A 21788-nucleotide genomic window follows, 5' to 3' on the forward strand; every position below is an offset into this window, starting at 1 on the left:
TTGTTTCCTCAATCACCATAGACTTTTGCCTTGTTATATGCAAACACCTTTAACTCTCATTTACTCATTTCTTGTTAACCTTCTATTCTGGTCTTTCAATATCCCTTAGCCATTTACATGTAAGTCCTTAAATCCTAAGATTCCCAATTTTTTTTTTTGTGTGTGTTATAAAATAAGAACATTTTTCATCTTGTTGTCACTAATAATCTAATATTATTGACTTTTGTATTTTTTTTTCTTTATAGCATTATTTGGATAGAAGATTTGATGAAGATTTGTTTCTAATTTTTTTTAAAAAAAACATTATTTTTGTGTCAACTGTCAAATAAGTCAAAAATTTTTCTGGCAAAGGCTTCATCATCTTGAGGGACCTGATCATGTCATTAAAGCTTGAGCTTCTTAATATTTTTATTTCCATTTTGGAAATTGACATAATTAGATAGATAAGGTATTTGTGATCCTTAACAAGGTATCAAAATTAGGTGTCACCTTTGAAAAAAAAAAAAACCCTGTTGTCGATGGCCTACTCACAATATTAATTAATTTCAAAGTGTTTCAAAATGAAATAATATATCGGATTCTAAAACATTTTTTGTTTTTAAGATTTTAAAGATGGGTCATATGAGAAGCCTATATACCTAACATGAGGTTGAACCAAAATGTGGTTGACATGTTAAGGAGTCCCAAGATTGAGGCAATAATTTTCCATGTTTACAAAAGGGAAGATGACGGGTAGCACATTTCGTCGTAATTCATTTTATCATAGTCCCATGAATCATTTATAAATGCGAGTTTCATATAATATTTTGACAGATTTTATAAATTATTATATTGTAACTGATTAATTATAATGTAATAATTATACGAGATTTGTTCCGAAACAATGATACATCACTCTGGTTTTTTACGACAAGAAGAAGTGAATTTTATGAAAAATTAGTGGTGTCCTCCTAGAAGATAAGATGACTCTTCAAAGAAAAATATTGTTCTAAAATTAGGTGAAGCTTGTTCTGTTCTTTTCTTTTCATGTGTATGTTTTCCTTTGTTGTCAATGATAGAGATGTACACAAAGATTTTGGTCATAGTTAGAGGAAGGCCACTTTCACCTATCAATTTTCTGTAACAAAGACACAAAAATGAATGAGAGAAATCACATGCGGGGGGCTTTCATGCCCCACGTGCGCCTCCCTTGACTGCACTTTCTTGCCCCATGTGAGGTCGAGCTCAAAGACAAATTAGTCATGTCCCCACATTTTCGATTAAACCAATCGAGAAATTAGGGATTTGGGTCATTTTCCCACTTTTATTTTTCATTCTTTTCTCTTTTTTTTTTTGGGGTTTCATACCTGTGCTAATTAAGGTTGCACTTATGATTTTTTTTCATAATCTAATTACTATATATTAAGATTTAACAAATAAAAATAATTACTTTCTTGGGAACATTTTTCTAAGAAAAATACTTAATCGGTTATTACTAGACTACAAAAGTAATTTATATACACACACATAGAAGTACATAAGATGGTATTGATCACATACATATATATATATATATATATGTACATCCGTATATATGTATATAATATAAAGAATTCAATCATTCTTCGAGTCTACACCAAATAATTGTACATGCTATAAATTAGCTAGCTTAACTAGTTTTACTCTCTCTCTCTCTCTCTCTCTCTCTCTCTCTCTCTATATATATATATATATATAATTTATGATGAAAATTACGAACAAAAAAATTTTGTTTGGTTTTCCATGAGAAGTGGAGATGAAGGAGGTGGTCCTGATATCTAACAATGTTTGGCCATGAAATTTAGGTCTTTCATAGTTCAATATATATATGCGGGCCGAGACATTGCTGTTTGTTAACTGATGTCTCTTATCTTGTTTGTGGTATGGTCCTTGAAGAATTTTTAGGTAAGAATTGTGACATAACACGGTTCTTTCTTGCCTAACAAGTTCTCTACTTCTGTAATGTTTCCTTATTTTTTTGAAAATCAAACATATGAAGGAATCAACAACACACTCGTATACGCCATCTTCTTCTTCTTTCAAAGCCTCCCAAATTTTGTTTTTCAACAAACAGTGATTACTTTTTAGCTGAAAAGTAAAAGTACGATCGATTTTAATTTAAGATTTGTGGTGAAAAGTGTTAAATTTTTGTTGTTGAGTGTTACGAAAGTACTTGTTAATTAAAGTTATATTAAATATTATCTGTTTATTACTTGTCGGTTATTACATTTATCGCATTGTAAGAATTTATTTACGAATAACATCTTTCTTAAGAATATGCTCGAAATCAAAATCTAAAGGTGTTTTACGGTTCAATTTCCAAAACTAGAAACCTTGGAAGTGAAGATCGATTAACTTTTAGCCGCAAAGAAAGAGTAAGATCGATTTTAGTTTAAGATTTATTGTGAAAAATGATGGGTTCTTCTTTCCAGTGCTATAAAAGTACTTGTTAATGAAGTTTACAATTAAAAATAATGTACTTCTCATTCACTATATTAAATATTATCCAATTATGACTTGTCGATGGTAACATTTAATTAGGATTTATAGTGAAAAGTGTTAAATTCTTCAGACGGGGTTATCAAGATTTTTTTTTTCGGTTATCAAAATACTTATTAATTAAGATTATAATTAAAAATAATGTTTTCATTTCATATATATTAAATATTATTCCAATGATTAATTGTAAATTATTACATTTAACGCATCTTAAGAATATTTTTCGAATAATATCGTTCTTAAGATGCTCGTAAATGAAATCTAAAAGCATTTTATGCTTTGGTTTCCAAAGCCGGAAGCTTTTGAGATGAAGATCAATGTATATTATACCCAATGATCAAAATAGATAATCTTTATATATATATATATATATATATATATATATAAACCTTTTAATATTTTATTTGATAAAAGTTTGGGGTTACTTCAATTGTAACTCTCCAAACAGAGAACAATTTATTTATTTTGGCATAAGTCCTATAGAACCTAGAAAGATAATAGTAAGTGATGGAATGCTTTGAACAATCTTTTCTTTTCCTATGAATGCTTCAAATTATTAAGCTGGAAAATGTACTGAGATATGGAGGTAGATGTAGTCTTTGTGAGTCAGTTGGGGGAAACTGTCAATCATGCAGCGATTTACAGTAATAAAGGCCGTACTTTCTGCAGTGAAAATCCTTAAAAACTGCCAAAGGTAAAGCGACAAAAAATTTGCCAAAAATTCAAGTAATACTATAAAATTGTAAAAGAAGTAAAGAGCCCTTTGATTAATAGAGCTATTTTTGGTTCATCAAGAAATAAAAGGATCAGAAAAATGATAGTGTAAGTTTGTGAATTTTCCTTATCTTTTCTAATGATTTATGTAGAAAATCATTTTATATGTAAATTTGTAAATTTTAAGTACCAATTGGTAAATTAGTAAGATTTATGAGAGATAAAGATAGGGTAAAACTTGAATAAACTTCGTAAGATTTTTCATTAAAAGTTTTAAGTATCAATTGGTAAACTGATAAGATTTACAAGAAATAAAGATCATGACAAGACATGAAAAAAGTTCGTATGTTCTTTCATTAAAAATTTTAAGTACTAATTGGTAAATTGGTAAGATTTATGGGAGACAAATCGGGACAAGACTTAAATAAACCTTGTAAGATTTTTTCATTAAAAATGATCAAATAAAAAGTAAAATTAAAACAAATTCAAACCAATAAATTACAAATCATATCACTTATAAATCAAGTATTAGACAAGTATTTTTATCAAACGTTAGACAAAATTTTCACATTATATATGAATTAATCAAATTTATGTATTAATGCCATTTTTAATTAGCTATTTACATATGATTGATATTTTCATTTAACAATTTGTATTTATTTCATTCAAATTAAGAACCGTAAATACAAAGATAAGGAAAGCCTCTAGAAACTCCATTTCTAGAGCTACAAGTCTATATATATATATATAGCCTGCTCAGCCTTTTTCTTCAAGCTAGCTAAGCCACTGATTGTCAGAATAATTTTGTAACCAATATCAATTATTTTCTCATATTATCTTTCTCCACCTACCTATGATAACAAGTCATCTATATAGAAAATAAATCTATATTTTGATTTGATATAATATAATTATTGATTGAACAAATTGTTACAAGATAGCATACTAATAATTAATTGTATTAACTATCTTTTTTCTGTGTTTAGCTTTATACCATCAATCCGAAATTAAAAAAAAAAATTGAAGGTCAATCAACACTACGACGGTCAAAAAAATAATTTCTTGAGATTGGATTGACTTCGGAAATGTAACATAATATCAAATTTGACTTAAAACTGCATAATTTACAAATGTATTCTTTCATGAGATTGGATTGACTTCGAAAATATAAACACTATAACAAATTTGATTTAAAATTACATATTTCACAAATATATTATTAAATATGATTTTAGTAACATTTTTATATACTTTTTACAACACTTTTATAAATTTGATTACCGACATTATTTTAATTTTTTTTACAATATATAAAGATTTGTATATACTAGCAACGATCACATTTTTATATTGCTATTAAATATGAAAAATTACAACTAAAAGTTTAAATAATTATACTTTTTAATATTTCATTACATAAAAATTATATATTTTTTTAAAAAATTGAAATTAAATTCTAAATTTGTTGTAGCCAAAGGAACAAAACCTAGATAAGTTTGGAATTTGCCCAATCTTCATCAGGCTGATTGACTAAATTCCTGCGGAACATTTTGGTAGAGGGAAGGGAAAAGCTTGTGCTCAAAATTGTAACCACAAATAATTCTTTAAGATAATAAAATATCAATACATGTATATATGTGTGTACATTTTAATGCTCTAGAGAAACTATTAAGAAAATAAGATATGATAACGAAGAAAGTATATGATCACGTTTATAATGAGAATAAAAATATTTACGAAGAAATCTACATTCTTCGGAAAAATACATAGTGAGATATTGATCTTTTATTCAGTCTAATTTTTCCTACGTAATGCTTGCATGATTCTTCAAGAAAAAAATTCTCATAAATTCTCGTAAAATCTGAATTCGATTTTAAGTTTTTTTTTTTAATGATGAGGATAAAAAAACTTGAACTTAGAAAAGCAATTAATATGTACAACAAATAAAAAGGAATCTAATAGGAAAAAAAAGAAAAGTAATAATTAGGGTTAGGGTAATGGCACGAAAAAAACATGATTGAATAAATGAAAACATCCTCACCAACCCCACGAGCAAAAAAAAATCCACCTGAGGCACGCAATGCCATGAATGAACTGGCCTAATAAAGGCTTAACCAGTCAAATTGCAAAGAATTGCCACATCATACTGCCATATACTGCCACATTAGCAAAGAAACTGAAGCAATTAAACCTTTTCAACCTGGCACCACACTGCTTTCTACGTGCCTATCGGATGCTCTTTCCCAACACTGACGCCAACTTTCTCAATTTGCCATTTCCATCGAAAACCCCAAAAAGCAATATAAATTATGATTATATTGTAGTGATGAGACAACTTGAGTGTGATACTCTAGAGCAAAAAGACAGTGATCTGTTCATCTGTTGTCTTAGTGTATGGTTTTCATTTTTTTTTCAATTTTTCAATTTGATTTTCAAAGTCATGTATGGGTAGATGCATGAAAACTATAGATTTAAGTTTTGTTATCTTATCTATATCCATGTTCATTTTTCTTTCATTTGCATTTTTTCACTTGTTTTTCATGATTTTTTGTGTTCATTTTGATTGATATAGGTTAAGGAGAGAAGAAAGGAATTGGAGAAAATTTGTAGTCTTTTGATATGGGTTTTAGTTGTTAGATAAACTTTTAAAAAGAGTTTAAAATTAATGTTGCAGATGGATAGTGTGGGGGTGAAATAGAGCAAATGGGAGTGATAGTATCTAAGAGGATCAACCTTGAGGAACAACTCTACTTTGATTATAGTGAGAGTAGAGTAGGACTTAGGGATGAGTGTGGACTTCTATGAGTTTCTCCTTTTGTTTTCTTTTTTATAGAAATATATGTATATGAAATGTGTTGTTTTTAATTCTTATTTTACTAATGAATTATGATGCTAGAGTTTGATTCTATGTGTTTTCTGGTTTTGATAATTAAGTTCTATAGGAGACATGCCACCAGTTCGTAGGGATGGAATAGGTGTGGGTAAACAGCCGCTAGGGTTAGATCCTCCTAGAAGGAACCCACAGGTAGATTCTCATATTGTTTACTATTCCATACTCTTTCTTTGATCTTGTCTTTGAAATATATATTTAGATTTGATTAAATTTGATAAGCAAATGAATCTAACATAGGTTCATGTACTAATCATTTTGTAAAGAACTTGATCCATGCTTTACAAATGAAATAGAACCGAAGAAGCCCTAGATTTTGAAGTCCATTTCACGATGATGAACAAGATAAATATGTGAGGAAAGAGGATACTTCTCTCTGATTATCTTGATCTTCTTTTCGTGTTTCCATGGTTCTAATCATTTCTAAACAATATCCATGAAGCTGAGGCTTATATTATAAGAATTAAGACTATTTTTCTTTTCTAATTATCTTTGATCTGTGTTTGTCTTAAAATTTTTCTTTTTGTCTCAAATTCAGAGGGGTCATAGACGACGAAGAGACCATGAAGGTGTTGGTTCCCTCTCGGTGACTAATCCTCAACCTCCACAAAACAACTCACTAGGTCCCCAATCACCAGGTTCAAGACCGTCAGGTTCAGAATCGCCTGGTTCAGGATCATCCACAAATGTTCCAATGTATAAAATGCATCGAGCAAGCGATATTCTTATGGCATTCTCAATCTGTCCTGATACTAAAAGGAATGAGATCATTGAACAAGCTAAGGAAGCCTTGGAAGAGCTAAAGAAAATGGCATCGATGGGTGAACCTCTATGGCAACGCAAAGATAATATGGAGATTTTGGATGGGATTCAATACCTAAAACTACTTAGAAGGTATGATCTCACAGCGGATATGATAATAAAATTGGTTGAAAGAGGTGGACCTCAACGTTCGCCAAGCCCTGGTGGCAATCAAGACATGCCAACATTTCCCCTTGCAGAGTTTCAATTCAATCCATTGTATATTGAAGGTTCCCGAGAGACTGGATTAGTTGATATGAAACCTGTCAGTATTGTTGAATTACTCATGGATTCGGTAGGTTTTTCCTTTGTTTTTTTTATTCACTTAATTTTCTAAGTTTAATTTATGAATTAGTTCTTAATGAAATATCTTCACTTGTATGTTTTTCTTGTTCTATGATCAGAGGCAATGGTTGGCAGCATTTCCCAGTATTGTCTCCAGAGCAACACTGATAGGAGTTATATTGCATGGTGCTAATGGGAGCTATGACGGGAGGGTTCAAGTGGTAAACCTAAAAATCATCTATATTTTATCTCTTTCATTCGAAATGCAATAATGAACTCGTCACTTGATTTCGGGAGGGTTCAAGTGGTAAACCTAAAAATTATCTATATTTTATCTCTTTCATTCGAAATGTAATAATGAACTTGTCACTTGATTTATTAACGTATTAATATCAGTAATATTGCAAGCATGAAACTCTTCGTAATAGACGAAGATACATTTAAAACGTTTTGAGTTCTGTAAATAGCATATATATAAATATTCAATTATTTTACGAATTTTTCTTTAATAGACCAATTATATTACTTCGTATATGAAAAAAAAATGCAAAAGCTTCGAATAACATTGTTTACATAAAGCCCGATATTTCTTTGTTAATTGCGAGGTGTGAGGAGGGTAAGATATCACAATCTCACCCTTAATAGAGAGATTAATTGCTTCTGCAACTAAAACATATGACCTCCAAATCATGATTTCTAATTTTGATTTGTCATTGATGTCGAAACAAATTCCCACCTCCTCTATGCATATATCATTGAATTCGATTAGTTTTAGTTCTTGTAAGTTCTCTTGAGTTGCCATTTTTCATTCAAATTCTACAAAAAGTCATAGTTTCTGAAGAATAGTATCCATACTGATGATGCTCTTCCAATTTGCTTTTCTAGATAGCAGCAGAGTTTCACCACTCCTCACCACTAATTCCTAGTCGACAGAGTTATTTCGCAAGGTATTCTAAGCAGATAGCTAGGGGAACATGGGGAGTTGTTGATGTCTCCTTGGAAAACCTATTCCCTAGTACACATGTACAGTTCCGAAGAAGTCCATCAGGATGTATAATCGAAGAAATGCCAAATGAAAGCTCTAGGGTAACCCAGATTTGTCAAAATTTTATCAAGTTTTGGCAACTTCACTTGCTTCTTATCTCAACATTACGTTTTGTTGTTTGCATTTCGTCATCAGGTTACATGGGTGGAACATGCGCAAGTTGATAATGGATCAGTCCACCCCATTTTTCGTCCCTTTGTTGAGTCTGGTTCTGCCTTTAGTGCCAAGCGATGGATTGCAATGATAAATAGACATTGTCAATGGCTAGCAACTTCAATGGCTAGAACTAGTCCAACAAATGCTAGCGGTAAAACTTTTTTCCCATTTCTGATTGCATACCGAAGCTAATACATCTATGTGTGGTTACATAATTACTTTGGATGGTTAACTTATGTAACTTGTTTGCACAGTGTTCATACCACAAGTTGGGAGGGAGAGCCTGTTGAAGCTGAGTGAGAGGATGACTAGAACTTTCTTCAACAATGTTAGTTCTTGTTCAGAGAATTTCTGGTTGCGCGCACCTGGAGCTATGACTCATGACCAGGATATTAGGTACAGATTGGGAAAAATTGTCAATGCTCCAGAAAAGCCTCCTACTGGCACAATCATCTTCACAACTACACTTCGTCTCCCAGTACCACCAAAGATACTCTTTGATTTTCTTCGTGATGAGCGCACAAGAGACCAGGTATGCAAAAGTTTTATATGCTCTTTGCTTCTCCCCATTCCAAACAATAGGAGAACTTTTCATTTAGTAACTTCCAAGGTAGAAATCTTGATTTTCAATTCTTATGGTTTAAATAATGCAGTGGGATCATATTTCATTTGGTCGATCCGTCCGAGAACTTATTTATGTCCAAAATGGTGAAAATCGTGAAAATCGTGTTTCTGTTGTGAAAGTAAATGTGAGTTTTCCTGAACCATTCCCATTTTCTTGCATGCCTTTAATTATTGATCTAATTTCGCTGTTTTTCTCCATGCACTAACTAGACTTATTACTTCATTTTGCAGTCTTCTCCAAGCAAAATTCACATGCTGCTCCTGCAAGAAAGCTTCTCAGACGAAACTGGGTCATATGTGGTATATGCACCCATGGATATCTTTGGCATGTCCATGATCTTGAATGGTGGAAACCCCAATTTTGCAGCGATTCTGGCATCAGGGTTTACCATTCTGCCTGATCTGCCACCACCATGGCAAGCACAGGAAACTGAGGGAAGTATCCTAAATTTAGTTTTTCACCGTGGTGACAGGTCATTCATCGACGACAATATACCTGTGAATGCATTTGGAGTCATGGATGACATCGTATCAAAAACTATTAATGCCATCAAGAAAGCTCTCATGCCTGATGGATCTGGAAACCAATCTGCCAGAAAGTGATCGATATCAAGTTTAAAACCTGACATACAGCTTTTACCATGGTATGTTTCCAGCAGATGTAAAGGTTCATGCATTGTCGATCTCAAGATGTAATGTTGCAGCTTTTGTTAGCTCACATAGGAATTGCTTCCTTCACAGAAAGGAATGAACAAATCCGAATGCGTTGCACCTTTGGGATTTCGTTGTTCTGTATCAATGTATCTTTCTATGTTGTGCACATTGTCAAATATACATGTAACTGAGGTGTTTGGAACTTTAAGGTTGTGTTACTAGGTTTGCCTCCTGTAAGAAGGGAACTTCATACATTTAAAAAAAAAAACATTTATTGTATAAAACCCATGGCAGTAAGCAATATTGTATTTGTGGCTATATTTTCTTCTTCTCCGTCTTTAATCTACTGTGGCCCTATTTTTTCATTATGTGGCATTTTGTTTGAAAGTTCTGAGATGAAAATTTGAACAAATATCAATTCTCAAAACCAATACTTTTAACTTGGAAAAACAATTTCCGCGAGAAGAAAAGCAGAGTAGAATTAAAGAGATTAGATTAGAAATTCACATTTAATTTTTATTTTAAACATTTTAAAAAAATTAAATGTTTCAATCTCATATCAGATAAGAGATCTTGAAAAGTTTATAAATGTGAATGTTACATAATCATCAAGTAAGTTTTCTTGAGGCTGAGAGTAATAGTCTCACGAGATTGTTGCATATTCATAAAGTTTTTTTGAGATTGAGAGTAATAGTAACTCAACCTAAACCGGACTAACACCATACTCCTTTTAAGAGTAAGCAAGCAAGTTAGTCGATAGTGCCTAGGCCTCATTGAGTTAGGTAAGAGAGTGCTTCAATTTTACATTGAACAAGAAGACTTAAAACATGAACATCGCAAATTGTATTTAATAATTAGCTACGGTACAAAAATATGATTCAGTGGGCTATTAATCAACATATAATTCTTTTATTTATTTGTTTAAAATGTTTGTACATTTCCCATAAAAAAATTTTGTTTGTACATTCACTCATTCAGAAGCTCAAGGTATACAAAGCAATCAACCAGGAAGAAGAATAGATCATTTATGTTCTATGATACCAGTACTTCATTCGGGTCTAATGCACTCTAATGTTATAACAAAAAAATTCATAATCACAAGAAAAAAAGAATGATAAATCTCTAAACTGGAAACTCCAATAAAATTAGGAACTCCAGGGATGCCCTTTCTATAGGATAAAGTTGGTTGCTATCATCTTCTGGGAAGAATATCTGAAAACGAAAAATCATGGAAGGGCGGACCTGCATCCGAAACAATGAAGTTAATAGAATATTTATGATTACGAAATCCACACTTGTAAATGCAACAGGTAATCGGCTTTCTAGAATTTTCCGTGCATGGTTTAAGGATCATTCAATGTGGTAACTCCTGCAAAGGATATGTTTCCAAAGGGGGCAGACAGTAAATCCATTTTTCCAGTTTCAGAATACGAGTTCAAATACAGGAGTTCATCTCTATCTATGCTATCAAAAACAATGAATCAGGGATTGGTGGGGTTATGGGATTGGAGTAGTTTATTGATTTTGGGTTGAGATCTCCACCATTATTCTTTTGTGTATTACTTTTCAATACACTTGTTATCATTGCTCACAATTGTGGGTTCCAATTTTTAATCATGAACCCCACAGATGTGAATGGCGATGATAATTTGAAAATAAATGGACAAAAGAGTAATGGATGAGAGCTGGACCCTATGGATTTCATCTCTTCAAAAACAGAAAATACAGTATGCTATATCTTTCTTGGCATGAGTGGAAAATAACTACAGGATGGGGGGGAGGGTAAGTGGCAGGTCTCTTACCTTCCTGCTCCCCAAGAATGTAAAATGGAATATGTGCAATCATTTTTGTGCCTCCTTCATTCCAGTTGACAGTGCCTGGATAGTGCATTTGTCCATGTGAAGGTCGGGAAGGCCCCAACACAGACAAACAAATAGCAGGCTCATTCATTAATCCCAAATAATCGCGAGCTCGCCTCCAAACCCTTGAATCTGATATTCGAGATCCAGCAACCTGGACATTGACAATAGAAGATTGTAAAACAACATACCTAAGTTGTAGAATTCATTTCTTTCTGTACAAACATTTTGACCAAAATAAATGTTAAAAAAGTTGAAGTCAGACAACCTTGCCCAAGGCTACACGTGCCCTTGGCAATAGTTCACGGTGATATGTAGCAAGCTTCGAAATAGCTGTGATAACAAAACACAGAAGCCTTGATTGTGATGACTTTCTGAAGTTCCTATTGTCAGAACTAACAGCAGACTCCTGCCTCAGGCCTAGCCGACTTCCAAAACCAAGATAAAAGTCAGCATTTCATAACCAACACTACCAATTTTATAAAAGACAGAAAAAGGGAGCTATCAAAATGTTACCTAGATGAAAGATTTTCATACAAAAGTAGCTCAAGACTTTCAAAAAGTTCCCTAGCTGCATCTTTGTGAGATCCACCACCCCCGCCGTGCTCTCCAACAGCCCAACACAATTGTAATGCCAGTTCTGTCTATATAAGGAAAAACATATAAAATTAGATCCCCAACTTAAAATATGGCACCTGTTTGCTGAAATAAAGATGTAATAATCTGACCTTTTCTGGGCTGTCGTATGCCTCCCCGAGTCTGTCAATTATAGGCTTCTGTAGAAGTTAAATTGGACCAAAACTTTATTAAATAAGAAATTGCCCAAAATAAAATTCCATCATAATTATCAAAAAGGACACAGGTCTGGCAATCCTTCAAGACATCAATTTCACTAACAATTAAAGAAGATAATCAATATATATTGGGAAATATCTGACACACGATAAAATACATAAACAAAATTTGTATGACAAATACCTTCAAGAGTGCAATAAAATCTGGAGAAAGCTGAAATGCAGCAAGCATGAATTCTAGAAGCCTTCTGCGAAGCTGCAAAAGTATAACTTGTCAAAAATACAAGCCGTTCCAACCAAAGCATCTAAATAGTTGTAGCCTATCATGGAAATTTACAAGCTAAAAATTTGAATTCATACAAAAAATAGAATGACACTAACTTTTTTTCTTTATCTAACATATGCATATTGGAATTGACCCAAATAAATAATGTCATTCATTGACATTGTTAGGCAGGATTTAGAGGGATATTACACCCTGTTTAGATAATATCAAAACCACTATACATGGGTCAAACAAGAAAATCAATAAAACAACTTTGATTGTTTGAATATGCATACACACCTCATACATATAGTTCTTGTCAGGAAATAACGCAGAATTTCTTGTCATCAGAATGGGAATTAATGCACAGATTAATGCTGCAAAAGAGTGGCAAGACACATGATAACAATGAGCTAAGTGACACATCACTCACTCTTTAAAACATTCTCTAGATAACAAGTTATATATACAATAAAAAAAAAGATAATCAAACAAATACAAAATGACAAACATACAATTATTTGCATCACGCAAAGCTATAGTAAAATACAGATCAAGTAGCCGAGGTGCCATATTGAGTATCTGCCTCAATCTATCGGACTGAGGGCTATTGATTGCAGCCTGTAGCACTGCAGCAACCCCAGGAGAAGTCCAGTGGCGTTCCTGAAACAATCAATGATCCTATCTACTTATTTTAAATATCCAGAAAAAGGAAAGCCGGTAATCTAATAATACACAAAGATTAAATTAGGCATAGACGCAATATGTAGCTTGAAAATAGATAACAGTCCAACCTCGAATATTTCGGTAATACCCAAAAAATGATTGTCTTATTGGAAGAGTGAGGAAATATTACAATCACTAAGCTAGCCATAATTTAGAAGAGACGTAATGTGCTGCTTTTACTTGCAGATAAAAGTTAAATATAGTTGATATGGAGCAAGAGAACAATTTAAAAATGAAAATAAAACTAGAAGTCTACAGGAGCATATAGATACAAATTCTTAAGACAGAAAATATCCTGTAACTCAAACACAAATACATTGTCCTCCAGTGATACAAGGTTTATATGTGCATTTGTCTAAGTATAAAATGCAGTTTGAGAAATAAACAAATAAAACCGTACAGCAAGGCCATCATTTTCATCCTTGAGAAGTTCAAGAAATAGAGGATCAGCCACATCTATCGTACTGCTATCCTCAGACTCAGAGTCTCCCCCTCCATCCCCAATAGTAGAACCAGTATAAGCCTCATCCATGAGTGCAAGTAGCATCTGTGTCATATAGAGAGAGTGTTGTTATTTGCAATACATAACGAGTTTGACTTAGAAAATACATAATTTATAGTCACAAATATAACCTCAGGAGCCGTACTCTTCTGGATTGAAGCTATACTGCTTCCTATTAGTGACCCTGAGCTTCGTTCCACCTTTTCCAATGCCACAACCAAGACTAATGTAGATAAACAAAGAATGTTAGGCGTGCAATTATTTTTTGAAGAAGTAAGAAAAATCATTCAACGCACTACTCAATGCACATAGATAAAGAAAAAAGAAGGTAAAAGATTATCGGATCAACCACCTATCAATTTTGTTTTTGTAAATAAAGTTTTAAAATGCAAAATGAGGCTTTTAAAAAAAACGCAAAATGAGGTAAAAAGGTGTATGAAAGAGAGAGCAGACAACAGGACAATGTGGTCAGCAGAGAAGCCAGAATACAAACTCACTTGGCAAGTCCACTAAAGATGGAAATAGTGGGAGAAATGACCCAGGTGAGACCAATCCTGGAAAAACCTTGAGAAACGGCTTTTCTAACCTGCAAAGCAGAAACATGATGATTAGTGGATCATATCTACTTCAATAGCTCTGGAAAACAAATCATTTGTGATGTACTCTACGTTTAATTGTTTATTTTGTAAACCAAATAACAGGGATATAATAACTCCCACTAAATATTTATCTCATTTATTATTATTTATATTAATTAAAAGAATCAACTTAGCCTCTTTATTACGGCAAATAATTCTTCAAAAAGTGGAGACAAGACCATAAAAAAAAAGGGAAAGGTTATTTCCAGTCAAACAACAGACCATATAACCAAACACTCAAAAAATATGGCCTTTGAAATAGAAATAAAACTTTAGATTGGTGAACTTACTTTTCTCCGTGCCATGCAATCAGCTTCAGAAGCAAAGGGAAAAACTACAAAGACATCAGGAATATTAGCAAGAGATGCACATGAATAAATACTTGATCTAATCTTCGGTCTAACTTCCAATTTGAAACCTTTAATTTCAAAAGCAAGAAAGATATATAGTTGAGCAAAGGGAAGATGAGATATAACAAGTAAAATCATAAAGGGGAATTAATAGCTGATGACCACGGAACCTTCGAATTTCAGAACTTACTTTCTAAAGCAAATCAAGCACAATAACCGAAAAAGAAAAGTTTTCATACAACATGCACATTTAAATATTTAACTTGATTTATTATGATCAACATGAATGTCTTAACTGTTTGAAATAAACAAAGTATACAAGGGATATTCATTAAGTGCCACAGACCTCAGATTGGCTTATGGGTCAAAATTACATATCTACGTGTATTTCTTTTCTTTGGGTTCTGCAACTTTTATCGTAGAACACATAAGACCAACAAATAGGTTATAATAGGATACATATGTAAAGCCAGAACATGATAATAACACTATTTTATAAAGTCAAACAACATTCTCTGAAATGCAATGCATATTGTTCAGATATTCAGCATCTTCAACACCATAAAAGCATCATGTTGCATAAACTGTTCTGGATCATAAATCATAGTATCATACCTGTGGCAATAAGTTGGGGAAAGAACTAAGAAGTTTGTTCTTGTTTACATTTAGAAAATCAAGGGTAGCCTCTGCAACAACAGGATCTGCAAACTCACTGTAATCAACATTAGAATAAGATAGGTAGAGGTGGCAAAAGGGCAGGTTCAGATCATATTGACTTGGGCTGTTTCGGATTCGGATCATTTCAGATTTGGGCCATCCCTAGTTCCAAGATCGGTCTCAGGTTCAGGTCGTTTCAGATTCATGTCTTTGATTTTTTTAGTCAATTCAGATTCAGTTGGGTTTGACTTCAGGTTCATTTTGCCACCTCTGAAGATAAGGGTGCACTAAGCACAAAATGTAAAAGAAAACAGAAAGCTGATGTGATAATGCACACTAATAAAAGTAAATACACAAGCTAAAGCGAATGCTAGAAGAAAGGATCCAAGTAAATTAGCACTTTACTAAACAGGTTAACTATTAATCTATCAACAGGCTTATGTTTAAATTCCTAAAATAAATAGCTGACATAAATCATTATGGTTCACTCTTATCCCCTCAAGTTCATTTTTTTATGTTTTTTGAAAAAAGAAGTCCTTCCAGAATAACAAAACAAATCAAAGAGATAGAGTAGCTGGAAAACCTATCTTATGTTTAATGCGAAAAGCAAGAAAAAACAATATGCAAAGTACTCATGATCTAAAGTTTTATCCACATAACCATCACAAAAAGTACTAATAAGACACTCTATATCATTACCGGCTCAAACATGAACGAAAAAATGTCCTCAGACTGGGATCAGCATCGTGCAGAACCACCTCTCCAAAATCAAGGAAAAATTGAAGAATGACCTGATTGGTAAAATAAAAAAGATATAAAAAATACTGCTAAACTACAATTCTATGGCACAAAAACACTTTAACTACGGCCATCTAATCAAAGAGGTAATATCTGAATTTTGAGCCACACCATCTCAAACCAGCCTTTACAAAAAGCAAAACTTTTAGGGTCTGCTTGGTTGTCTCTTCAGCTACTTGTTTCTTTTGCTTGCAGAGAAAGTGCTTTTAAAGAATAAAACATTAAAATTGTAACTTTCTTCAAACAAAATTTATGACTTTACTTTCCTATGGAGAATTATCTTCAAAAAAGTGTTGCATTTAAAATTTTGCTCATTTGCAATCAATTACACATTTTTCTTTGTACCATTTACCTCTACTTCTAGGAGGAAAAACAACAATCAAAAGAGAAATTTTTACATGCACACAAGCTATACACTAAGGCACTAACAAATCAAAACTCAACACGCAATAATATATCGTCAAAAAAGAAAGAAAATTAAAGAATTAATCACACATTCAATAACGTTTGATCAAAATTCCACACCAAACATTCAAGTAATTCAAAAAATTTTCAACAATTCAATTAAAAAAATAGGAAGAAAATGCGAACCAGTAAGAGAATGCCGTTTGAAGAGCGAGATTGAGAGAGGGAAGCAATCGATCGTTGGAAGAGCTTGTTGATATGAGGGTAAACCCTAGCGACCAAATCCTCGGAGGATTTCTCTTCTTGTCTACAAAAATCGCAGAGTTTCTTCACGGCGTGCAGGAGAGAAGGATCGGATGCTGGATCATTGGCGAAGTTCGAGTCTCTGGCACTGTTCGATACGGTCCGGAGATAGAAATCCCAATCTCGTGCTCGATCGCTCATTTTCCTGTCCTTTCTTTTCTTGCTTCGAAGGAAAATTCCCGCTATGGCTTCACTCTGGAAGACGATGACGAGGAGCACTACAAAACGCTCCGTTCTAGGTTCTTTGAATTACTAAATGAACCCCTTTACTTTCAGTTTTTCTGTTTTGTTTCTCAGAAATTGAGCTGCTAATTTTGCGAAGATTTAGTATGCAAAATTAAAATAAATATATTTTTAAATAAGAGTTTATTTATTTTGAAGAAGAATTAAATGTTTCTTTCAAATGGTAAAGTAATGGTAAATAAATAATTTTAAGAATATATATTTAGCAGCTTTAATTATATTTTCGTTAAGTACAAAAATCGAAACATTAAGTATAATAAGTTTATTGAAATTTTGTGTACTTATTTGAATCAAATAAATTTTCATAGATTTATTTAGCCGTTTATTAATCTCGATTTACTTTAGTAATTTCATGTTACAGAAATATTGGATATTAAGTTTCTAAATTTTCAAATATTTATGAAGATTTTTAGTACCCTTTGTCTCCTAAAATCATCACTTCAAAAATGTATAATTATTTCATAAAACTCATTTACTTTCTCAAGAATTGCTTTCATATACTTATTAAGTTTTTATATTGATCATGATCAGGGATGTTAATTGGTACAGACCTGATATTTTTTAGTTGCCTTAACCTAAACTTATTAAATGGTAAAATACTCAAATCTTATAACTACTCGAAAAAAATTTAAAATTATCTGGACTCATACCCTAATATATTAAAACTAACTGTTAAATACTTAAAACAAATTAATATATATATCTTTAATTAAGTGGGGAAAATATATATATAATTCATTTTCATATAATATCAAAAAATGGATTTTGACGGGATGGCAATGGTTACCATTTAATTGGGTACCTACGGATCTAATCCCATTGTATACGGTTTAAGTATTCGACATTCAACGATTATATAAGGTTCGAGTACTGGACATTCAATATAGTAATATTTTATCATTTATTTTAAATTCAGATAGAGTAAAGATATCGAACAAAATTTTGATACTTGAAGAAAAAGAATTCAATCACAAAACATTATTTTTTTCAATGATTAAATCATGGAAGAACATCATTGATACATTGTTCATCAGCAAATTGAAGTCCACCAATCCCTTTATCATAGATGATGCGCTTATTCTGTTGATGCCATGCTCCTATCACAGTTCCAAGCTGTCCCCTTACAATTGCTACGCAGAAAAACCCATTCACAGGGTCGAAGAAATGCCCAAGTTGCCCATCTACGGTGTAGTCAGCTCCATTAAGATGAAATGTTATTGCTGCGAAATCATGGTAATTTGCTGGAGTTTCGTAGCACAGGTCGAATCCTCTCGGACCATTTGTTCTTTGAAGGTTTCGTGATCCGTAATAAGCTTTATAGACTGCTAGCACTGCTTCATAAGCATTGACCCCTAAAGTGTTGGTGTCAATTTTAGAGATTAGGGCTCCCGAGTCTATAAAGCAACCGCCTGATCCATCCTGCCTGACCCTGAACAAGTCAGGATGAAATCCTAGACGATGGTTTGCAACGCTTATATCTAACAATTCCAGGTAGAACACATAATAGGATCCTGGTGGTGCGTACCCAAACAATGCTGTATTAACCTGTCCTGGAGGCAGCTGCGGAACGTCCTCTCCGAACCTTAGGATGATTGGACGAGGCACTGCATCGAGAAAAGGGACCAAACAATACGAGAACCGATTGTGAATCAAAGGAGAAAACTGGCTCAACATTGAATCTGGAGACAGGTTCAATCCGAAGATTCCTGAAATATCACTATTCTTAAAAGAGAAATCGGTATTATCACCTGAGCAACCAAAGATGACATTGCTGAAAGTTTTTGTGTTATGGTTATCGATGAAGAATTGGAATGATTCCAAGGATGCAACACCCTTGGTAGAGGATCCACCACCATATTCATCATCATAGACACATTCTCCATTTACACAATCGTAGAGTCTATAATCACCATCGCAGAGGGGATGGTCACAAGGAAGTGTGCCATAACTCGCGGAGACTCTAGGATCATAAATTGGAAGATTTTGGGAGAAACAGTTTTTGCAAGGTTGACACTGTGTCCAGATTAGGCCTCCTCCAGTGTCCATCAACAACTTCACAGGGTGTTTTTGGCTCCCTATTGTAAACCATACTGAATAGAAGTGAATGTCTCGGAATATTGGCATCTTGATATTACTAGGAACCACCCTTGCATTTGGTCGCGAAACCAAATCCAAATAATTGACTCTTGCATTGCTAATTGTAATCAATTTTTCGATTCTTTCAGCCCTACTGAGGTTTCCAATAAGGTATAAAGGAGACTCTGGGGAATCATCTATGACAGCCCTCAGACTTAGGCCAGCAGGATTTGAAGTTGCAAATGCAAAATGGTGTTGGAATAGTGTTACCAAGAGGCAAAGGAACAATTTGGCATTGAGAAAATGAAGGGTTGCAGACATTGTTTGAGCTGAAAAGTAAGCCTATAATTCAATGGTGCTAGTAGTTCTTTATATATAGGTAATATTGTTAAGTAAATTTTTGGCCAAATTTGTAACAGGTTCTAGAAATTGAATGTTCCTCTACCTTTGGTAAGCTTGTATATCTGTTTTCCTCATCACTGCCTCTTGTTTCATTATTTGTCTCTTTGTCAAAATGGAAGGATGATTCATCATGTATTGATGAACAATGAATTAATGTCCTCCAAATAGGCAACAAATGTTGCAAGTTTTCTAATGGAGCAAGCTGTTGCCATATGGAATGATCAAACCTCCAAATTCACAAAGATACATCAGAATAATTTGGCAACTGAATTTAATTCCTTTCAATAATTTTAGCTAAAAGAGAAAATCCCAATGTACAACTAGCTAGTTTGGTCATAATAAAATTCCTTCTTCAATTTTTCAAAATTATTTATTTTAATTATATATTTTTGCCAGTAGGAGATATGGCGGAAACTGTGGAAGTCCTCGTGGTTTAAGTCAATACAATGAGTTATACTTTCCCGTTTCAAAGACACTCAAAGCCAAAAACCAAAGTAAACTCAACAATTTATTGTCTTGTTTGGTCTTTCAACTTCTTCTTGTTAATTGTTTCATATCCCAGGTAGCCCCACTTTGTTAATTTTTTTTTCACTCCTTTGCTTTCTTTTACTGCTTAATATTACAGGGGTGCGGGTGGGGGGCATTAGGGAGGTGAAGTTAGGTGGAAAGAGGTTCAACTCCTTGAGGTTGGGGGAGGTCAGTGTAGTATAGGAGAAAGAGAAAGCGCTAAGGGTTGAGAAGGGTGAAGCCTAATTGAGAATTGTTCTGCAGGCTTCCCAGGATGTTTTGCTGGATGGAGCTTTGGCAATGTCCATCATTCTGGTGGCAGCATGTTAGGGACTATGCTGCTTTGATGATTCTCTACGTGATGAAGCGCCTTGACTATTGACTGAGTTTGGAGGATGCTGCTACCGTGGAGTTTCATGGCTGATGTTTGCGTGGATTGGTAATGCTTTGTAGGGTCACAAGGTTTGTGTCGCCATTTGTCCATGTCCGTGCCATAGCAACTGGCTCATTTCTGCCAGTGTGATGCAGCCAAGTCTTGTTGCGTTTGGTTGCTTGTGGTGGTGCCGTTCACGGTCTGTTTTTCATTGTGCTTATCTTTTGCTTTAGATTGTCTTGCGGAGTTCAGTCTGGAAGTCTATAAGGGCTTTCTCTTTCTCCTTGAGTGCAAGGGAACTTTGCCGTCATAGGTTTTTTTTTCATGGCGGGGTGTTCCTTGTGTAGGTTGCTTATTTCCATAGGTGCTCTTGCTTGGTTAAGCCCATTATCATTTGTTTAGTGGCTTTCTTCTCTTTTGGTAGGTGCTGCCAATTGCTTTTTGAGCAGCCGCTTGCCTTGTAAATGTATGGAGCTTTTCCTCCAAAGCTAGATTTGTTATGCCAATATGAGTCTTCCACCACCATGGTTCAGGACTTACCATGGCATACTAGCTGATGGACTAATAACACCAACCACTTTTTTAAAAGAAATATTATTCTATAGCTCTTCTTATTTTGAACTAATTAATTTTACTATTTTGGCTTTAAATTTGGATAAAATTGCTTCTTTAGAGACCTATCAACTGTAAGTGATGCTGCATACAACTTTGGTTCTTAACCAAGGAAAGTTTTAACTTTTTTCCCATTATTTTACTGTTATATTGCACTAAGCCTGGTCTTACAATTATATTGCAAGCAGATGATTGCCTTAATTAATGCATTGTTTTTTTGAAAGAAATCAGAAAGCCAGTCCATTTTTTATTTCTCAACAACTGGGATTGCACAATGGGGTCAAACGTTGTCCTAACTTCATGAATATTTCAAGTTGTTAGAACCACCCAAAAGCAAGTCCCAAACTTACAAGTCTGTGGCTAACACTAACGCACATCGATCATCCTAAGGATAAGAGTAAGGAAAGCAAATGGCAACTTCAGAACATCAGTTACGTTGGGACTTATGCAATCCTTAGTTGTTGTTGTTGCACAATCAACACAGAATAATTGCCACCAAAATCTGCAGATGAAAGCAGGTCTCCAATGATCCCAATCTCCTGAAATTCACTCCATTCCTCAAGACCAAAAGTCCGGGGATCTTCTGTGT

General features: G+C 33.5%; 3 protein-coding genes across 3 annotated transcripts; 1 reads left to right on the plus strand and 2 right to left on the minus strand.

Annotated features, from left to right (window-relative positions):
- The first annotated feature begins 6181 nt into the window (after window positions 1-6181).
- On the plus strand, window positions 6182-9638 carry LOC110418880 (homeobox-leucine zipper protein PROTODERMAL FACTOR 2-like). The gene is made up of 8 exons (XM_021431702.2): window positions 6182-6259; window positions 6663-7220; window positions 7330-7431; window positions 8096-8296; window positions 8391-8562; window positions 8666-8943; window positions 9065-9160; window positions 9267-9638. Exons 1-8 carry the CDS (start codon window positions 6182-6184, stop codon window positions 9636-9638), a joined length of 1857 nt encoding a protein of 618 aa, XP_021287377.2.
- Window positions 9639-10576: 938 nt separating this feature from the next.
- Window positions 10577-17201, minus strand: LOC110419277 (AP-5 complex subunit zeta-1). Its single transcript, XM_021432264.2, has 15 exons — window positions 16870-17201; window positions 16180-16271; window positions 15439-15535; window positions 14764-14807; window positions 14333-14421; window positions 13967-14058; window positions 13734-13880; window positions 13123-13270; window positions 12908-12984; window positions 12527-12598; window positions 12277-12324; window positions 12065-12192; window positions 11817-11976; window positions 11492-11702; window positions 10577-10931 (listed from the first exon to the last, which is right to left on the minus strand). Exons 1-15 carry the CDS (start codon window positions 17125-17127, stop codon window positions 10882-10884), a joined length of 1713 nt encoding a protein of 570 aa, XP_021287939.1. The 5' UTR covers window positions 17128-17201; the 3' UTR covers window positions 10577-10881.
- A 1027-nt stretch (window positions 17202-18228) lies between these two features.
- LOC110418881 (aspartic proteinase nepenthesin-1-like) lies at window positions 18229-19626 on the minus strand. The gene has a single exon (XM_021431703.1). The coding sequence runs from the start codon at window positions 19624-19626 to the stop codon at window positions 18229-18231; it is 1398 nt and encodes a 465-aa protein (XP_021287378.1).
- Window positions 19627-21788: the final 2162 nt, after the last annotated feature.

The sequence above is a fragment of the Theobroma umbraticum genome, unplaced genomic scaffold (genome assembly GCF_002168275.2).
Source record: "Theobroma umbraticum cultivar Fairchild unplaced genomic scaffold, ASM216827v3 scaffold_67.0, whole genome shotgun sequence".
In the NCBI taxonomy this organism is placed as follows: domain Eukaryota; kingdom Viridiplantae; phylum Streptophyta; class Magnoliopsida; order Malvales; family Malvaceae; genus Theobroma; species Theobroma umbraticum.

Excerpts from the sequence above, each read along its gene's own strand:
- LOC110418880 (XM_021431702.2), top strand. The coding sequence starts at position 6,182 with ATGCCACCAGTTCGTAGGGATGGAATAGGTGTGGGTAAACAGCCGCTA. Across the intron at positions 7,432-8,095 it reads ATGACGGGAGGGTTCAAGTG|ATAGCAGCAGAGTTTCACCA; the intron begins GTAAACCTAAAA and ends TTGCTTTTCTAG. Across the intron at positions 8,297-8,390 it reads TGCCAAATGAAAGCTCTAGG|GTTACATGGGTGGAACATGC; the intron begins GTAACCCAGATT and ends TTTCGTCATCAG.
- LOC110419277 (XM_021432264.2), bottom strand. The coding sequence starts at position 17,127 with ATGAGCGATCGAGCACGAGATTGGGATTTCTATCTCCGGACCGTATCG. Across the intron at positions 14,059-14,332 it reads ATCTTTAGTGGACTTGCCAA|TCTTGGTTGTGGCATTGGAA; the intron begins GTGAGTTTGTAT and ends TATCTACATTAG. Across the intron at positions 12,193-12,276 it reads CATACGACAGCCCAGAAAAG|ACAGAACTGGCATTACAATT; the intron begins GTCAGATTATTA and ends TTCCTTATATAG.
- LOC110418881 (XM_021431703.1), bottom strand. The coding sequence starts at position 19,626 with ATGTCTGCAACCCTTCATTTTCTCAATGCCAAATTGTTCCTTTGCCTC.